Source organism: Engystomops pustulosus, chromosome 7, assembly GCF_040894005.1.
Source record: "Engystomops pustulosus chromosome 7, aEngPut4.maternal, whole genome shotgun sequence".
NCBI classification, from domain to species: domain Eukaryota; kingdom Metazoa; phylum Chordata; class Amphibia; order Anura; family Leptodactylidae; genus Engystomops; species Engystomops pustulosus.
The window spans coordinates 61,809,421-61,830,812 of NC_092417.1; the positions used below are offsets into that span (position 1 = coordinate 61,809,421).

Here is a 21,392-nt window from a genome sequence, read left to right on the forward strand (position 1 = left end):
CCCTGAAGGTTTAACATCACACCTTTTTTCAGCCTCAGTGAAAAAAAGGGATGTTCCATAATTATTTTATTGTGCATCAGTAGACTTCTATTGCTTTCCGTGATCCACGTTTCACATTTTTCAACGGATCAATGAAAATACAAGCCAATGTGAAAACATCCATAGAAATCAATGGCTTTGTGAGGCATCCATGAAATTTACAACCGCATATGTGAAAAATAGCGCCAACGTGCAAGAGCCCATAAGGTGCGTCCACACATTCAGTTTTTCAGATGCAGTTTTTGGACTCAAAAATAAGACAAATAATTGAAAAGTGCTACTCCTCCTCCTCCTCTTACTCCATTCCTGGTTTGGGTATCAAAAACTGCATCTGAAAAACCGAATGTGTGGTCGCACCCATAGGATAACCCTAAAAAGCTTAAACTGTTCCCTGCTCCTAAATTCACTTCTGGCTCTGAAGGGAATGAAAAGCAACACAAATTATGTGTGTGTTTTCTTGCATCAATTATGTGCCAAAATCAGATGATGTGTGATTGGTAATGGAAAGATTTGCACCTCTTATGTTTTAGACCACTCTTGGTTGATACTCACAATATCGGACACAAAAATCAATGGGGCACATGTACCTTGGTTTTTACGCTCCTGCCTTTTTTCCTTTTTCTGATGGTCAGATGTGTTTTTTTCGGAGTTTTGCCTTTTTAATAAGTTTTGTGACTTTTTGACTAAAAGTTGCATAAAGCCTTAAAAAAAGTCGCAAACAGCTTTCCTAAGTGTGGCTAGAGCAGGTATGGAACACTGCAGGAAACTAGTCAATGGCAAACTTTGAAGGGATATGGCCCTATGTGCAAAAAAAAAGGAAAAAAGCTAAACATGTGCCCCAATATCCTCGGTAGCCGAACCACAAACATCCGACGGCAGTGGGTAGGGGCTTGGCCCGGTTGCACATGTGTTTAGACTGAAACGTTTGTAATCGGGAATAAGGGCCAAATGCTTTGTAATGTTCACAATCAAAATACTTGGGGGGGGGGGGCAATTGTAGCCCAGTGTGGGATTGCACAGCATCAGCCCCTCCTGATGTATCCAGCTGTACCATAAGGTACTTTATCATACACCAGCATATCACAAATACCCCCCCATGGTCCTCATTCCCAAGGGTTTCAGTCTAAACACATCTGCAATTGGGACAAGCTCCTAACCAACCCCATTAAATTTACTTTCAAAACGTTATTCAGATTGTGTGTGAACACTGCCTGACTGTGCTCGCTCATGGATAGCTGATGCCACTGAGTAACCAAAGTTATAACCAGAGGTTGCGCTGCTGGAAGCAAGATGCCCATTTTATTATCCCAGCCTACTACGAGCACAAATGTAAATGTGTCACAATTATAGGGTCGTATCTGAATTGCCAATAGTGGGTTAGCACTGTAAAGTAAATTATCTTGACCAGGACAATTCAAGATAAAAGGTTTCCCAGGCAAAGCTTTAATGTTATACATGCACTCCAGCATGTATAATGCAGATATGCATTTGTTACAGACCGGTTCGCAGATCCTGAGTTGCTTAAAGAAAATCTACAAACAAATCCATCATGATAAACCAGGAGCACTTGCTCATTAATATCCTTGCTGGTGTTGTTTATATTAGACGGCCTGTCCTACACGTTTACAGGCCACCGTGACCATTAAGGTAATTTGATGTTTACAATATATCAAGGACAACATCCGATTTAAACATGGTTTATTTACCTTGGAAAGAAAGGACAAAATTCAATTGATATAAAATATTTTACGAAACACAGTAACTCTCTTAAAATCTGCTATGTGGTTTCTTTATCTTCAGACTTTACTGCTATTTACAAGCAGCAAGGATTTTCTTTGCAATGTAAGAACTGCATAGAATGTAGTATGACAGAACCCTTTGTGTAGCAGACTTCAGCCAGAAATTATCAAACTACTAAATTCTGACGATGTTGTATGTACTTTTAATAGACAACCATACCCTAGAGGAAAAGGAAACCTCTAACAAGCCATATATATCACCCATGCAGTCTCTATTTACATTAGACAGGCTTATAATCTAATTTAGACTCCAGCTTCTTGGAATCCGCAACTTTCCTGACCGCTTTCATGAAATCCTCCTGGACGACAAAATCATGATCTGCCCGAATGGCAAACATACCTGTAAGAAAGGGGGGGGGGGGAGAAAAAAAAAAAAACAATGAAAATGCAGAAATAGCCTAGAAATAGAAATAAAGCACCAGCATTTCCAACATGGCCCTATACATCCATGTAAAATACAGAGATAGATTTGGACTCCTACACGCTGCATTACAGCTTTGTAGTCTTCTGCATTAGGTCTGTTTTGGATACTGAAAATCACAAAACCTGCTGCTTTTTTAAATAAATGGTCAAAATGGTGGAAAAACAGTATAGTGTTATCTACACTGCCTTCCTACTACTTCTGCCACATAGTACCCCTCCCTCCTTGGCACCAAGGAACTTATTCATTGATTGAACTATGGTATACAACTTCTGATATGTTAAAGTTAATGCTCATCTTAAACCAATTTACATAAGGACAAATGATTAATTAGAAATGGTATAGCAAAACCCTCGCTTTCATTTATACAAGGAAACTTACTGGAACACTATAGTCAGATGAACCTTATTTAATAAGTTAAAGACCCTCAGTTACTTATTAACCAGTAGAAAAAGGAATAAAGGTAACAAGTAGGAAAACATACATCTGTTTTCATCAAGAACCACATTTGGTGACTGCATGTGATCTTAACCCCTTCCCACCGCAGCCCTTTTTCGTTTTTGCATTTTCATTTTTCACTCCCCACCTTCAAAAATTTATAACTTTTTTATTTTCTCATGTACAGAGCTGTGTGATGGCTTATTTTCTGCGCAACAAATTACACTTCAAAATGGTGGTATTTAATATTCCATGCCGTGTACTGGGAAGTGAGAAAAAAAAAATCCAAATGCAGTGAAATTGGTAAAACAAACGCATGTGTGACGTATTCTTGTGGGCTTGGATTTTACAAATTTCACTCTATGCCCCAAATGACATGTCTACTTTATTCTTCTGGCGCTAATCACTTTTTTATACTTCGGTATACAGAGCTTTGGGAGGGGTCTTTTTTTGATGACGTTTACAATGTTATCATTTTTAGGACTGTGCGATCTTTTGATCACTTTTTATAGTATTTTCCATTACGGGGTTAAACGCAGTGAAAAAACGTTATTATATGTTGATAGATTAGGTATTGACGCGTCCGAAAATGCCCAATGTGTTTATGATTTTTACTGTTTATTTATATCCGTTCTAGGGAAAGGGGGGGTGATTTGAATTTATGTTTATTATAAATTTTTATTTTTACTATTTTTCAGACTCCCTAGGGTACTTTAACCCTAGGTTGTCAGTACTTTCCTATCATATACTGCCATACTACAGTATGGCAGTATATGGAGATTTTCCTCCTCATTCATTACAATGTGCTGATAGCACATTGTAATGATTTGGTGAACACGAAGCAGACTCGGATCTTCGGAAGACCTGAGGCTGTCATGGCGACGATCCTCGGAGCGATCAGCGCTGGCACCTTTCATGGGTGTTACTGTTAAGCCTTTGATACAATATGCAGCAAAGACTTAACGGCTATGGAGAGGGCTCAGCCGGTGAGAACTCTCCATGCACCCACACCCGGCATGTGAAGTAGTATAATGTCACATGTCGGTAAAGGGTTAATGGCTATACAACAATGCACCAAAAAAGATATCAATATAAACCCATTTACACTGAAATTAATATCAAGTTCAAAAGTTGTTAAGACGTACAGCTACCAGAGTGCTTAGTAGAGAAGAGATCTATCCAGCCCATATCCAGCAGATTACCCAGAAGGACATTTGGGGCAGATGAGGAGAGTACCCAATTATGGAGATCTATTATTGGACTGAGCAACAGCTACAGATGGTAAAAAACTTAGACTATGAAAGACTATTTTGTATCCAAAATAGGACAAGAAACCTTCCAATACCAATGTATTTCCTTACCAGCTTCAGTACAGACATTCCTCAAATCAGCACCATTAAACCCATCTGAAAGCTTCACAATGGCTTCATAATCTAGAAAGAAAAATACTGTAAACCACTGTTCTTGTCACAGGTAAAACAGTACAAAAATTATGGGGAAGTCAAAACACTAAAGATTTGTAAGACAACCTTTTCAATACTAAAAGGGGGTTTCCCATGAAAGAAAGTTCTCAAATTTTAATCCCCTAGTGATGTTTGCACAATAAAGATTATTTTAACCCCTTACTTTACAATTTGACTCAGTTTTATTGATGTTTTCAGTGTAAGATTCCAGAGTCTCTAGGCAGACACCTTATGATCCCTAGTGCTATGACATGCTGTGTGGTGTGCCGACAATGTGCTTAGCTTATTATTCTACTAGTATCTGATAAATAGAAAAAACTGAGATAAGACAGATCAAAGATTATGAGATCCATGAGAATGGCATTGTGTGTTATATCTTTCTCAGATCTGCTAACTCAACTATAACACACAATGGGGGAGATTTATCATCAAGTTTGTTAGGCAAAACTGTTCTAGTTGCCCATGGAAACCAACCAGAGCTCAGCTTTAATTTTAGAAAGAGCTGTGGGAGAATGAAAGCCGGGATCTGATTGGTTGGCATGGGCAACTAGAACAGTTCTGCTCAAAGAGACTAATGATAAATACCCCCAAATATGCCTCCCTGCATCATGACCTCATCTGTCTGCTGCTTGCATAGTATGTCTCTGCAGGCTGCTTTCTGGCAAGAAGTGCCTGTGTCCAAGCTGGTCTTGTAATGCAGGGGGGAGGTGGAGGCAGATAGCACTGCGTCATGCAGACAAGAGAAGCTATTCATGAGTAGAATCCGACGATAATCAGAAGATTTACAGTAGGATCCAGGGGCAACTAAAATTGTATACACCAGGACAGACAGGTTGTAATTATATCTGTGAAATGCTGTATTTTTGTTAACCGCAAATTAGAGAATGTGTTATTTTGTTATCCCGAGTACATTTAAGAATCTGGTCTTTATAGGAATACACCTTTTAAGAGTGACCATGCATATAGTTACATTTACCTATTTCTCCATGTTTAGTTATGGGGCCCGCATGAATCTTCAGAATATCTAGCCTGGCTTGTTCATTGGGCAGTTCAATATCTGAAAAAAATGAAACATTAATATTACATATAGTAAATAGTTGCTTATGCACAGAAAGGAAATAGGAAAGAAAAAAAACTCACGAATCTTGCGGTCAAGTCTACCCGGGCGCAACAAGGCTGGGTCCAATGTGTCTGGTCTGTTAGTAGCCATGATCATTTTCACTCTGTGCAGAGTGTCAAACCCGTCCATCTGATTCAACAACTGAAAATAATAAGAGTGAGGGTCAAAAATAGAGTTATAATGTACCCACAACTCAATCGCTTCCGACTACCCAGGATAAGGGCATACCTCCATTAGAGTTCTCTGAATCTCACGGTCAGCTGAAGTGCCTTCAGAAAACCGCCGACCCCCTACAGGTTCATATCACAAAAAAGGCAATTCAAGATATGATTGAATAAAATGAATTAAATCATAAATTATGGTCATATATACTAAAAATGACTTTCTGCTCAGGCTTCTTACCTATGGCATCAATTTCATCCATAAAGATAATACATGGCTGGTGGTCTCTAGCATAGTTGAACATTTCTCTAATGAGTCGAGCACTTTCACCAATGTATTTATCTACAATAGAACTAGACACAACCTAATGGAGGAAGAAAAATAGAATTGTTATTTATCATGACATAAGGGTCAAAATTACTACCAAGGCTGAAAAAAAAAAATCAAGCAACCACAGATACATTTAACACAAAAAACAATGAATTGTTACACACCTTCAAGAAATTGCAATCCAGCTGACTGGCAACAGCTCGAGCCAGGAGCGTTTTTCCAGTACCTTGGGTAGGAGGCAATAGTAGAAAATTATATACATATATTTATTGTTTAGACTGTTTTAGTCCAATTTATCATAGTGCCTTACACTGCTTAATAAATTTGGCCTTTGAGGCATTAATGTCTACAGACAAATTTTTGCACATACCAGCAGATAATTTTGTGCCCAGTTTGGGTGGGTAAAAGGCATTTAGAGGCTTTAACTTAGACATTAATTCCTGATAGTAGTCCCAGGCTATATTATTAGAAAACATATGCCGTGAAGTAGAAAGATTTGGCTTTAGGGTTTTCTTTATTAAGGGTGTTTGCTTAGACTGGAGTTTGAAAACATGGCTGCTTTCTTCCAAAAACAGGCTCTCTCCTTGGCTAGTTTGTGGTATTGAAATGAAGCTTCAATTATTTCTATGCGATTGAGCTGCAATACCGGCACACTGCCTTGTGTTTGGAAGAGAGTAGACATGCGTTTCAACCTCCAGGCAACCCTTTTAAATCTACTCTTTATGCTTACACCTACACAATTTTTAGACATACCTGGGGGGCCATACAGAAGACAGCCCTTTGGAGGAATTATGCCTACACGCTGGAACAGTTCTGGATTAGTAAGTGGAAGTTCAATGACCTAGCAGAGAATAAATCATAACAATATTGTTATCTCCAAGAACAGTATAAATCATGTACAATAATTTAAAGAAATATTTACTCACCTCCCGGAGTTCTCTGATCTGCTCAGACAGACCTCCAATTTCAGAGTAGGACACATTTCCAGGGTCTTCATGGGACATATTATACACAAGTGGATCAACCTCTCGTGGCAAGTAACTAGGGTAAAACAGAGGATTAATGGAACAGCACAACAGTTCATATAAAGCAAATTAACAGAACCACATTAGGATTTAGACACCTTGGCTATATGGGCAAAAATAAGCCATTTTCCCGATGTCACTACTAAAACAAAAGGGCATGTATTTTTGGCGAGGTCAGAGCCAATTGTTTCCAATATGTGGATGGTCTGTTAATTTTTAAAATAAAACTCTTGGAGAAAAACTCTGCAAAAATCTCAACTAGAGTGCAGGTGAAGCAAGAATGAGGACTCCAGCTAGCATTCTTGTAAGTTGTCCCATCACAGGGTGAAATCTTGGATCAACCTAGCATACTGGGCTCCACATTATATAGATTCAAGCCTTCTATAGACAATGGAGCAGATGAGGGCGAGTGAGAAATCGCCTTTAAATCTTACCGCATAATAGTGAGCGTTGTCATGTCTAAAGCTACTCTTGTTCCCGGCTTCAGCTTGCTTTTATCCAGCTACATGAAAAGAAAACACAGAATGTGGTTAGATAGCCAGAAAGTTTAAATGCATTACATATAATTTTGTGTCCACATTTACAGTAAAGGGATAAAATAGTATTGGAAGGCGACTGTTTTTATTTAAAGGCCAAGTTCACACCTTTGTCACAGTTCCCATAAAAATTCTACATAAAGTTCTACATGCACTTTTATAAAAGGAGAGGAGGGTTAAATATATAGAATAACACCGGTTAGAGAGCTAAACATACCTGTCGACGACACCCGACTACATATCTTGGCCCATTTGTAGCTTTGACAATGACTGAAAACAGATAATTTGAGTCAGTTTTATATATTTATAATTTTTTAGCCAAGTCTCATGTCAACAATTCCACCCCACTCAAAACCCATGTGATTTTGAAAATGTCCCACCTCTGCCACCATTGTAGAAAGTCCAATAATGATCACCAATATAGGTACACAGAAGTGTGAATAGTCACATTTTGTCAGAAATACAGAAAATTACTTACATTTTTCTTCTGTGAGCTGCTTGAGAACTTCCCCAACAATCTGAAAATATACAGAAATACAGCCATTAAACCGACAGGAACCACAAATCTAGATTTTGGTTTCATAAAAACAAGAAAAAGAAGATTTCCAATGTTTATTAGTGCTCTTAAAAAGGGTATTCCCCATCTAAACATTCACAGCCACAGTACAGCCTGTCCTTCTACTTTTAGAATTCCCAAAGAAATTGAAAAAAAGCCAAGTGTTTACAGTCCCTTCTCCACTTAAAGCATGAAGGTTTGAGGGTGTGTTCCAAAAGCAGGTATAGATGATAATGGGTGAACATAGTGAGAAAAAATGAATCTGAAAAACTGATCGTGTGAACGCCTCCCCGAGAGGTGGGATGTGGACCTACTGGACATTTACAGAATATCACTTGGAGAACAGAAGCCCCTTTATCTGGATGTACAATACTGCAAAGAATAACAAGATCAGATTACATAGGTCTTGATTGCTGTAACCATAGAAACACAGTAAACAGGAGCTGTGTACTTAGTGGACTAAAGACAAGTCTGATGAAAACACTGGACTCATATTCTCAGTTCTTTGGTTTAATCTGGGCAGACTGGAATAATAAAGGATTATTTGGCACACTAAACCACCAATCAATGACTTGTCTCAAATGCACAACAACTTCCGTCATCGTTAATTCCATCATGGACATAAAAATCATACGCAGCATCAGTACATAGCAATTCGCATTAGATAAGGCAGCTTACCTGCCCCACACTCTGCAAAGCCTTGAGGTCATTTTCGGATTTCTCATACTGCTTAGTGAGTTCCTTTAATTGCTCCCTTACTGAAAATAGAAATAAAGAGTTAGATTTTCTAGAATAGGGGCATATCCAGGGCCAGGAAATCATAGAACTCAGATTAGCACTGAGGAGTTTCCCTTCCTACCAGGCAAACTGCCATGCATTTTATAGTGGCTGTGCTGGGAATTGCATGGCTGTGCAACCAATGATGTGGCCACAAGCATAAAAGCCCACAGTATTAAACAACAGGTGTCATTCATAATATAATATATATATATATTACATACACTGGAGTTATAGCTATACAGTATATTAGATAAATGGGGATGAGACAGAGGCCATGTTGTATATGCTATATGATAAGTGTGCAGTGCATACAGTATAGGATATAGACGGGTACATGACAAGTATGCATTGTATATACAGTAGATGATATAGACCGGTTGCAATAACGCCTTTAAAAGTCTCTATTTACTCCCTCAAAAAAAACACCATTGCAGCACGTGCCGTCACCAGGACATGTAATGCAGAGCCACTCCCTCTCCCCTGCCAGGCCAGCTTGCAGCTCCAATAGAAGGTCATGTGACTTGAGCTCAGGTCACATGACATTCTACAGCAACCAAGGACTGGAGCAGTGAGTAGCTCTGCCCATGGCTGCGTGCACTCCAGTAACAGGACTGAGCTGTCTATGTGACAGCGGGCAGATATTATCAGCCCCATGTAGTCATACCTGCCCCTGTATACAGTGAAAGGCATGCTGGGAGGATGCTATGCGAATCCTCTCTGCATATCTCTATATACAGATCACCGATAACGGTGATCCAATGGGCTGTTACCATTAGATCACTGTCATCTTTAATCTATATATTAGAAAAGCAGGTAACACATACTGTGTTCCTTGCTAGGAAAAAACTATAAATGAAAAAAGGTGTTTTTTTTGTTTGTTTTTTTTTTTTAAATGTAAGCATTGTAAGCAACCTCTAAAAAAAATAAAAATTCAGCGGTGTCAGCCCTGGACTCGCTCTGTACAACCCCTCTGGTGCCGGCGCCCACTCTGGGGTGGTCTGGGGCCAGGGTCAGCCCAGGTATTACTTTAACCGTCTCAATTGTTTACCTAAACACAGGAAACAGGGCTGTAACAATTTATTGAATATATAGACACTATAGCAGACTAGGAGTTATATATTTGTATTACTCAAAATTTCACACTCATCCTCAACTAAAAAAAAACGATGAAAGGAGAATTATAAACATTCTGGAAAAACGTTAGTGTGACCTCTGGACGGGGTACGGGACACGGACCCAGTGGGCATACACAGTACGGGACACGGACCCAGTGGGCATACACAGTACGGGACACGGACCCAGTGGGCATACACAGTACGGGACACGGACCCAGTGGGCATACACAGTACGGGACACGGACCCAGTGGGCATACACAGTACGGGACACGGACCCAGTGGGCATACACAGTACGGGACACGGACCCAGTGGGCATACACAGTACGGGACACGGACCCAGTGGGCATACACAGTACGGGACACGGACCCAGTGGGCATACACAGTACGGGACACGGACCCAGTGGGCATACACAGTACGGGACACGGACCCAGTGGGCATACACAGTACGGGACACGGACCCAGTGGGCATACACAGTACGGGACACGGATCCAGTGGGCATACACAGTACGGGACACGGATCCAGTGGGCATACACAGTACGGGACACGGATGCAGTGGGCATACACAGTACGGGACACGGATGCAGTGGGCATACACAGTACGGGACACGGATGCAGTGGGCATACACAGTACGGGACACGGATGCAGTGGGCATACACAGTACGGGACACGGATGCAGTGTATACACAGTATGGGACATGGATGCAGTGTATACACAGTATAGAACACGGATGCAGTGTATACACAGTATAGAACACGGATGCAGTGTATACACAGTATGGGACACGGATGCAGTGTATACACAGTATGGGACACGGATGCAGTGTATACACAGTATAGAACACGGATGCAGTGTATGGGGGAGGGGTACAGGCTCCGCTCCAGGCCTGGGGTAGTTGGCGGCCGCTCTCCCCGGGGTTTCCAGCTATGCCGCCTGGCTCCGGGCTGCCCGGTCTCGTCCCCGCAGTGTGAGGCTCCAGGGGTAACATGTTCCCGTGACCGGTATCACTGGAGGCCTAACCAGCCCCCGGGCCCGGTCAGCACAGGCCGGCATGACAAAGCGTCTATGAGGCCGGGCAGTGTGCAGTATGAGCTGCCTCCCAGGAGCTCCAGCCTCCGCCGGCCGAGCCCCGCAGCTCCTACTCCCCTGCACTTACACTCCTTGAGGCGTCCGTCTATCTCCTTGTGCTCCAGCAGCTTCTTTCTGTAGTCCTGCAGCGCCTTCTCCCGCGGGTCCGCCATGATGAGAAGCCGCTGCTCATAGGGAATGCCGGGAAGGGCCATGGCCGCCGGGGGAGGAGAACTGAGAGGAAAACGAGAAGCCACACCCCCTGGCAGAACGGGCTGAGCGTCGCTGTACACATAGCGAAGAGGCGACACATCACAGCGCCCTCTCTGGTAGGCAGTGGTATAGCACCTAGGAAGATGTGAGGAATCTAATGCTCTGTACTGCATGGGGACATACAGGAGCACTATAACATCCATAATTATTAATATAAAGTTGGTTCCCCCTACAGTATATAGGAATAGTGTCTAGATAATTTGTTGTACAGAGCAAATCTCAAAACAATCGCCCCCCAGTTATTAATATATATACAATGCAACCCAATTATTTTTAGCATAAACAGCCCCGCACAAATTAAAAATATTAGAGAGACACATTTATGAATTATAGTGTATGCAGCTCTATCCCACTAACTTACCTTAGACATTGATCCCACTAAATTCATTTTAACATATACAGTGTCCCCGCTTTAATTAAAAAGTACCTTCCAGTACTTCCAGTGTCTTGCAAATTATAATATTGTGTCTGTTATGATGTATTATAATAGCGATTTACATATACACTTCACCAAAATAAATCTCAGTTCATAAATACAGCACCAGTACAGAGTGCAATACAGTACTTGAACTAAGATTCATACAGAAACACAGCACCAGGACCAAGTCCCAGTCCCTATATACATAAATACAGTATTCCAAACTATTTTACATATGTACAGACCCCTCTAATTTATGTATACAGCCCCCCTTTTTACTTCCTACTGTGCACTCTGTAATAAATATAGAGAGAAACTGTGTCCCCTGTATTATCTATATACAGTAACCATGTATTATCTATATAGCTATATACAGGGCCGATTCTAGCATATTTGCTGCCTGAGGCGAATATTAAAATGCTGCCCCCCCCCCATGCTCCCTGTTAAGTAAATGCTGAAAACTTTACTAACAATTAACATCCCTACAGACAGCTCCCTGACACTGTGTGACTGACTACAGGTTCTGGGAGTCATTAGTGGCATCTAGTACCTTATAGATGGCAATCTCTTCCATCAGGAGGACTTTATTCCGGGTTCTCCAATCCATGAAGTATCACAGGTGAATTCACTGCCAGATGTCTTCCACTCCGCGCAGCATCTCCACCCGGCGTCCCTAAAAATACCACAGTCACTTACAGTATAAAGTCTCCTGGAAAACAACACTGTGCTCCTAAATAATATATACCCCTCACAACACAACTGACCGCACTCTCCCCACATATAACACATCCCTTCATTATATATATATATATATATATATATATATATATATATATATTAGTCTACTGGAATTATAGCATGCTAAGCACCAATCAATATACAACACCCCCAATTTATTATTACAGACCCCCCAACATTTGGTTTACATGATGCAAAGTAATCTGTATCCTATAACTAATAAATATATAGCACCCCCTAATGAATATATATATATATATATATATATATATATATATATAATACATTTATTTTTATATATCCCTGCTCTCATATATTTAAAGGCCTCGTTATTCACCACCCAATTAAATTATATACAGATCCCCTACAGCTTAAATAAAATCTTGCCCCACATATACAGTCCCCTCCCAGCCTAGTAATATTCTGTATCCCATATATATCCCCCCAGCTCAGTAATATGCTGTACCCGATATACAGTCCCCTCCCAGCTTAGTAATATACTGTATCCCATATACAGCCTCCCAGCTTAGTAATATACTCTATCCCATATACAGCCTCCCAGCTTAGTGATATAGTGATATATAATATATAGCATCCCCCCCCAGTATAAAATAATTATGGCCCCAAATCCCCAAATAAAATATAGCATCCCCCCCCTAGTATAAAATAATTATGACCCCATATAATATATATAGCATCCCCCCAGTATAAAATAATTATAGCCCCAAATCCCCAAATAAAATATAGCATCCCCCCCCCCCTAGTATAAAATAATTATGGCCCCAAATAATATATATAGCACCCCCCCCCCTAGTATAAAACAATTATGGCCCCAAATAATATATGTAGCATCCCCCCCCCTAGTATAAAATAATTATGGCCCCAAATAATACATATAGCATCCCCCCCCTAGTATAAAATAATTATGGCCCCAAATAATACATATAGAATCCCCCCCCCTAGTATAAAATAATTATGGCCCCAAATAATATATATAGCACCCCCCCCCCCCCAGTATAAAATAATTATGGCCCCAAATAATATATATGGCACCCCCCCCCCCAGTATAAAATAATTATGGCCCCAAATAATACATATAGAATCCCCCCCCCCCTTAGTATAAAATAATTATGGCCCCAAATAATATATATAGCACCCCCCCCCCCCAGTATAAAATAATTATGGCCCCATATGATATCTATAGCGCCCCCCCCCCCCCAGTATGAAATGTTTTCTAGCCCTGTACAGTACCCCCCTCCCAGTATAACATGAAACCTCCCCACATTTAATTAAAGTACATGAAAAATAATAAAATCCTACTCACCTGCAGGCAGCTGCTCCCTCGGCGCGCGGCTCCGGTCTTCACGCGGCTCTTCTGTGAGCCGCGGCTCCGCACAGTGACACATGACGTCATGACGCCTGTGTCACTGCTTAGAACGGAGCGACGCAGCTGCCGGAAAGGCACTGCGTCGCTCCGCATATAAATCGCGCCTGTGTCTTAAAGAGACAGGAGCGATTTATTATAGCTGGTGGGCGATTCGGCGTTAATGGACGCCCGAATCGCCCACTTTAGAGCGGAAAATTTTGCCGCCCTTTACAGGGACCCGCATTCTGCCGCCTGAGGTGAGATTTTCATCCCGCCTCATGGCAGATGCGGCCCTGGCTATATACTGTGCCCCCTCTATTAGATATAGCTATCTAACACACTGTCCTCAATATAAATGTATTCGTATAGCCCCAGCACAATGCAGTCCCCCCCAACTGTTAGTATATAGGCAGCCCCCCACTCCCCAGTAATAATAATTCCTTTATTTATATAGCGCTACATTTATTTATATATACGTAGCGCTACACAGACGTCCTGATGACATAGGGAAAGGAAGTGGGGAAGTCGATGCCTGTAATTTTGATGTGATATACAGGCAGTCCCCAGGTTACGTACAAGATAGGTTTGTTCTTAAGTTGAATTTGTTTGTAAGTCAGAATTGTATATTTTATCATTGTAACCCCAGACAGCAGCTGACGCAGTCTCCATCTGCTCTAATATTGCTGCTAAAGCAGTGTCTCCCTTCTCTGGACGCAAGTAACTGAATCTGGGCTGTGAGCTTCGCCTACCATACTGCATCCAACCAGCTACCTTGGATTTTGGCAGATAGGACCACTACCTCAGCTTGTTACCGTTGCTGCGTTGCAGTCTGGGAATAGAGAGATTTTAAGTTTGATGTTCCACATCTTGTTTCTGCAACATCCCACACCAGGCCTAGCCTTTTCTTGGAGGCCTGGAGGCAGCCATGGCCCAGAATACCGGAGTGGCTGGCTGTTGCTGCCTAGGCACACTGTGGTCACGGTGCTTGGTATGGGGGACCGGAGGGCTGACCTACAGCCTGGCAGGTCTCCAGCAGGTGGTGTGTGCAAGAAATATGGAGGGTGAGGCTGATGCAATGGTTTCTCCCTGGGGCAACCCCTGAGGTGTCTATTGGATGAATCCCTGAGTGATAGATGGGAAACCTGTGGTGGTAAGCAGCCGTATCCAGGGATCAGGCGGAGGCAACCTTGTGCAAATCAACTTACAGTTCTTTATTGAACGGCAGGCAACAGCCAAAACGGATTCTTTAAAGGAGTATTCCCATCTGGGCATTCACATTTAATTTAATTCATTTTCCATATGTAAACATTTCTTCAATTGGATGTTATTAAAAAAATGTTCTTGTGTGAAGATAACTTCTCATGAATGTAGTCATGTTGTCCCTTAGCAACAAGATAGCTTCCTCGGATACGACCATCCCCCACTCTGGCAGTAGTGGCCAGACTTGTGCTGTCTGACCTCCTGGATTCTGTGATCATTATCTCAGGACGGCTGCGGGACGTGCAGTAACTTCCGGACATTTCATATACAAAAACCTTTTGTTTCTTTATGCAATCACTCCAGCAGAGGTGGTCGTATCTAAGGACACAGTGTTATTTCTAAGGGACCGAATGACTACATTTATGATAAAGGTCATGGAGAGCCAGTCCGCTGGAAAGGTGCACTCAGCTGGATAGAAGATTCAGGCTGGGCTAGTTCAGAAGGAACTGAGTCCATTTGGTGGAACTTAAGTCTCTGAACTTGAACCGGGGTGCTAGGCAGTAGGCCTGAGGCACTAGAATGTTCTTGGGATTAATGGTGCTCACTCTGCAGTCTGACTCCAAAATGGAGTTTCTCACTCTTACCAGACTGAACCATGTGCTTCCGCCCATCAGAGGTTTATATCCTCCCCTGGTCAGGTGGTAGCATCTCTCCAATCACCTTCCAGCTTGTGTAACAAACACCATTGGATAATCACATATCACAATTAACTGTTGCCTTGCCAGGTAGTGACTACAGCTGTGATTACACAATCTTCCAGTTCTAGAAACTTCCTAGAGAGTTCTAGATCCCCATTAACAGCTCCTGGCCTGGGGAGGGTGCTATTCGCAACTACCAGCCTACTTATGCATTGGCAGGGATGTTGCATTTCCATGTGTGATCCGTATTATTGCGACCTCCCCCTCTTCTTGATAAATACAGTTAAAAAGAAATAGAAGATTGATCGATTGATAAATAGATAAAAAGCAAAATGTATAAATTAATGGTGTGAAATAATAACTTTATTCCGAAACTTGTGTTTGCTTTTGGTGTTACATATAACTTTATGGACATGTTCTGGGTCGCAGTGTTAATTTGTAGCCACATTAGCCAAAGAAGATCGAATGTTCATCGTATCACTCATTTTCACAAAAAAAGATCACAAAATAAAAGGCAATAAGAGAGAAAGTGTGTTCTTAGATTGTTCTGGATAGGAGAGGGTTAAAACATGAATATTAGTTGATATTATTCCTTATCAAAATGTAGTAACATATAAAGTGATTATTTCCATTATCTGTGAGGTGCAGCAGCTCCTGTGTGCAGCAAATTCTCCTTGTAGCCTGATGGCTAAGAATCTGGAGGGGAGCACACTTCATAGGGCTATTTTTTTGGCTTTGTGACATTGAGAATCTCACTTCTTTTTTCCTATGATAGGGGAGAGTCTCCTCTTTTATATAAATCTAAATTTTCCAGAAAAAAGTGCCAGGAAAACAGAGATATTAACTGTTAAAGTTATATTTATGTATATAAATCGCACCAAAATCCTCACTTTAAACCTGAATATCTCTGGTTCCATGGCACCTAGAAGCACAATTTTAGATTCATTTGAAAGAAGAGAATCTCCTCAAGAGGCCCTGGTAAAAATGCCTACTTTGCCTACCAATAATTAAGGCCCTGCCTTGGTGTACAAGGACTGTTCCACCTGGACCAGTTGAACATGACAAGTCTAGCACTAGGCTGCACAAAAGCCAGCCACTCAGGTACCAGGGGAATCCAGGCATTCTCCTTATCAAGATGGATGGCCCCTTATAGAAGGCTACCGGCTACATAATTGTGGCAGGTTTCAATAGATGTAGTGGAAAAAATAAGGGGTGTAATAAATACTTTTATTTACTTCATGATATATTGTTTATACAGTTATATGAATTCATTCCATAGTCCATCATTGATGTTTTATACAGGTTCTTGCCTCCTCAAAGTGAAGTATTTTGGAACAACTGGGAGCAGATGGACAAACAGGAAAATTTTCTATACTGGGTGGCAAAACCAAGCACCACAGCTGCTCTGTATGATATTTGCCCTTTTTGTGTCATGTGCCCCACTGAGTGATTACAGAAAAATAGATAATTTAACATTGACCAATAATTGCTACATTGTAGATAAATTGGTAACATACTGGCCCAACTCTATTAAACTGGCTGCACCAGTTTTCTGTCTGGCTTTTCCCCAGAAAAAAATGTGCAGGTTACATGCAGGGGCGGACTGGGAATTTAAAATGGCCCTGGAAAAAACTAGTGGCCCCATTTTATGGGCGGAGTCAAAACAAGTGGGTGTGGTCAGATAATGTGGGTGGGGTTATAACAGACAAATTGTTGGTAGATGGCCTTAATGCAAAACAAGAACATCTTTTGCTAGTAAGTGAATCTAATGTGCAAAGAATGTGACCTGTCGATCAGTAAATGATGCAAACACATGACCCGATAAGCCTTAAATACCTTTCCCCTGTGCCATACATGTACAATTCAGAGAAAGAATATATTGATACTGCCTCCTATGTACAGTAATAATGCTACAATAACACATTTAGAATAACACAATCAATCCTGGCTTCTATATACAAAATAAAACTACTACAATACCTTCTCCCATATACAAGCCAACTACTATAATACTGCCCCCTATGTACAAGAATATAACTACTATAATACTGCCCCCTATGTACAAGAATATAACTACTATAATACTGCCCCCTATGTGCAAGAATATAACTACTATAATACTGCTCCCTATGTACAAGAATATAACTACTATAATACTGCTCCCTATGTACAAGAATATAACTACTATAATACTGCTCCCTATGTACAAGAATATAACTACTATAATACTGCTCCCTATGTACAAGAATATAACTACTATAATACTGCCCCCTATGTACAGGGATATAACTATTATAATACTGTCCCCTATGTACAAGAATATAACTACTATAATACTGCCTCCTATGTACAAGAATATAACTACTATAATACTGCCTCCTATGTACAAGAATATAACTACTATAATACTACCTCCTATGTACAAGAATATAACTATTATAATACTGCCCCCTATGTACAGGAATATAACTACTTTAATACTGCCCCCTATGTACAAGAATATAACTACTATAATACTGCCCCCTATGTACAAGAATATAACTACTATAATACTGCCCCCTATGTACAGGAATATAACAACTATAATACTGCCCCCTATGTACAAGAATATAACTACTATAATACTGCCCCCTATGTACAGGAATATAACTACTATAATACTGCCCCCTATGTACAAGAATATAACTACTATAATACTGCCCCCTATGTACAGGAATATAACTACTATAATACTGCCCCCTATGTACAAGAATATAACTACTATAATACTGCCCCCTATGTACAAGAATATAACTACTAATACTACAAATTTACACAGAAGTGAACATGAAAAAAAATCTGTATTTATCATATACAGCTACAGAAAACACATGAGATCCTCACCTAATGCATCCAGTGACATCAGGTGACGTTTCCTCGGATTGTACTCGTTCCTCTTCTCCATTAGTTCCACCATCACCTTGTCTCTTCCTCCAGGTACACAGCTTTCCTGCAGAGTTTACCACACAGACGTCTTATGTTCTGCACTTTCCCATTGTCCCTTCTTCTGCTACCACCAATACTGTGCCCCAAATACTGTAATAGAGCCCCCTGAAATATTAGTACCACACAAATAGTGCCCCATAATGTAACACACTGTAATGGTAAGGGTAATTTATTTCTTCTTTCTCTCCTACCCCAGACACATAATAAATGCCCCCAGCCTACCCCAGACATATAATAAATTCCCCCAGCCTACCCCAGGCATAGAATGAATGGTCCCAGCCTACCCCAGACATATAATAAATGCCCCCAGCCTACCCCAGACATATAATAAATGCCCCCAGCCTACCCCAGACATAGAATGAATGGCCCCAGCCTACTCCAGACATATAATAAATGCCCCCAGCCTACCCCAGACATATAATAAATGCCCACAGCCTACCCCAGACATAGAATGAATGGCCCCAGCCTACCCCAGACATATAATAAATGCCCCCAGCCTACCCCAGACATAGAATGAATGGCCCCAGCCTACCCCAGACATATAATAAATGCCCCTGCCTACCCCAGACATAGAATGAATGGCCCCAGCCTACCCCAGACATAGAATGAATGGCCCCAGCCTATCTCAGACACAGAATGAATGGCCCCAGCCTACCCCAGACACAGAATGAATGGCCCCAGCCTACCCCAGACACAGAATGAATGGCCCCAGCCTGCCCCAGACACAGAATGAATGGCCCCAGCGTACCCCAGACACAGAATTAATGGCCGCTGCCCACCCCAGACATAGAATTAATGGCCCCTGCCCACCCCAGACATAGAATAATGTGCCCAGCCCGCCCCAGACATATAATTAATGCCCCCCTGCCCGAGACATATAATTAATGCTCCCTGCCTGCCCCAGACATATAATTAATGCCCACTGGCAGCCCCAGATATACAATAATGCCCCCCCCCAACCCAGACATTTAATTAATGCCCCCTGCCTGCCCCAGAACTACAATAATGCCCCCCCAGACACATAAATAATGCCCCCTGCCAGCCCCAGATATAGAATAATCCCTCCCGCCATATAAATAATGCGCCCTACCAGCCCCAGATATAGAATAATGCCTCCCGCCACATAAATAATGCCCCCTGCCAGCCCCAGATACAGAATAATGTCCCCCCCCCTGCCCCAGACACATAAATAATGCCCCCTGCCAGCCCCAGATATAGAATAATGCCTCCCGCCATATAAATAATGCCCCCTGCCAGCCCCAGATACAAAATAATGTCCCCCCCTGCCCCAGACACATAAATAATGCCCCCTGCCAGCCCCAGATATAGAATAATGCCCCCTGTCATATAATTAATGCCGCCTGCCAGCCACAGATACAGAATAATGTCCCCCCCCCCCCTGCCCCAGACACATAAATAATGCCCCTGCCAGCCCCAGATATAGAATGCCCCCCGTCATACAATTAATGCCCCCTGCGGGCCCCAGATACAGAATAATGTCGTCCCCCCCCTGCCCCAGACACATAAATAATGCCCCTGCCAGCCCCAGATATAGAATGCCCCCCGTCATATAATTAATGCCCCCTGCAGGCCCCAGATACAGAATAATGTCCCCCCCCCCTGCTCCAGACATGTAATTAATGTCCCCCTTTCTATAATAAAAAAAAAACAAAACATAATACTCACCCCTTTGGCGCAGGTGTCTTCCTGTCCTCGGCCTTCTGTGGATTGGTGTAGAGGCGCGGGATAGTGACGTCACTGCTCCGCGCCTCCACACCAAGCCGCGGAGCTGCAGGGAGGGCCGGACAGCTGAGGTGGTAAGAGTCAGCCTCCTCCACTCTACACAGGTCGCGCAATGACGGGCCAGTCCGCCCCTGGTTACATGTGTATAGTGCAGAGGGCAACTAATTCTTGATTTCTGGTGCCTGTTCTCCACTTATTTTGGTGAACCTTTAACATGGGCTGTGCAACACACTTCTGTTGGACTTTGCGTGTTAAATCTGGCACATGTCCTACTGAGCACCGGAAAGCCCATATCAGTGCAGAAATTTGTGTTGCATGAAGACTAGTGCCACAAAACAGTCGCGTGTGACACAAATGTGGCCCAGCCATTTCTTAAATACCTGTGCAAGCAGTTTGCACAGAAAAGAACGTGCAATATCCAACAGGAAACTGGCGCAAAATTTTAGCACCCAAGTGACTTCATAACTAACATTTCCCAAATGTCTGCTTTATATTGACATGGCTTTTTATGCATCCTCTCTCTTTTCTAGGTTGTTAGGAAGTTCAGAACTTTGCGTGCAATTTTTAAAATTTTTATGAAAATCGCCAAAACCCTTATTTAGAGGCATCTCCTCAGCTTTAAATGACTTTGAGGGCGCCTTCCCACGTGGCATTTTTCTCACGTTTTTAAACGTATACAAAACGCATATGCGTTTGCAATTAAACGTTTCAGACAAACCCCCCTCCCACTTTTGTTTTGGATGCGTTTAAAAAAAACGCCACGTGGGAAGGCGCCCTGAGAGGCCTAAATAGCAGTAAAACCCTGTAAATTATGTCATTTTAGAAACTTGTTCACTTGTACATTTGATCATTTATTCATTGTAATATACTGCAATATTAACATATTGCAGTATATTACATAGCGAGCCTATGCCTTCTCCATAGGCTGACATTAGCACTGTTAGATCTGCAGAATGCAGAAGGAATTTACTGTTGGCAGCCCTGAGGTCCTTCATCGGACTTCAGGGCTGCCATGACAACGTTCAGCACGGAAGGTGCCAATCGCCGCGGTAACACACTATAGCAGCCGCGGTCACTATGACCATGGCGTATATAGGTTTAAACAGGCGGAATC

General features: G+C 41.9%; 1 protein-coding gene across 1 annotated transcript; it reads right to left on the minus strand.

The window, feature by feature from the left end:
• Window positions 1–1,720: 1,720 nt before the first annotated feature.
• PSMC6 (proteasome 26S subunit, ATPase 6) lies at window positions 1,721–11,106 on the minus strand. Its single transcript, XM_072116153.1, has 14 exons — window positions 10,946–11,106; window positions 8,568–8,647; window positions 7,812–7,851; window positions 7,551–7,603; window positions 7,232–7,299; window positions 6,699–6,813; window positions 6,526–6,613; window positions 5,937–5,998; window positions 5,683–5,806; window positions 5,509–5,570; window positions 5,301–5,421; window positions 5,137–5,217; window positions 4,059–4,130; window positions 1,721–2,178 (listed from the first exon to the last, which is right to left on the minus strand). The coding sequence occupies exons 1-14, from the start codon at window positions 11,070–11,072 to the stop codon at window positions 2,060–2,062; spliced, it is 1,212 nt and encodes a 403-aa protein (XP_071972254.1). The 5' UTR covers window positions 11,073–11,106; the 3' UTR covers window positions 1,721–2,059.
• Window positions 11,107–21,392: the final 10,286 nt, after the last annotated feature.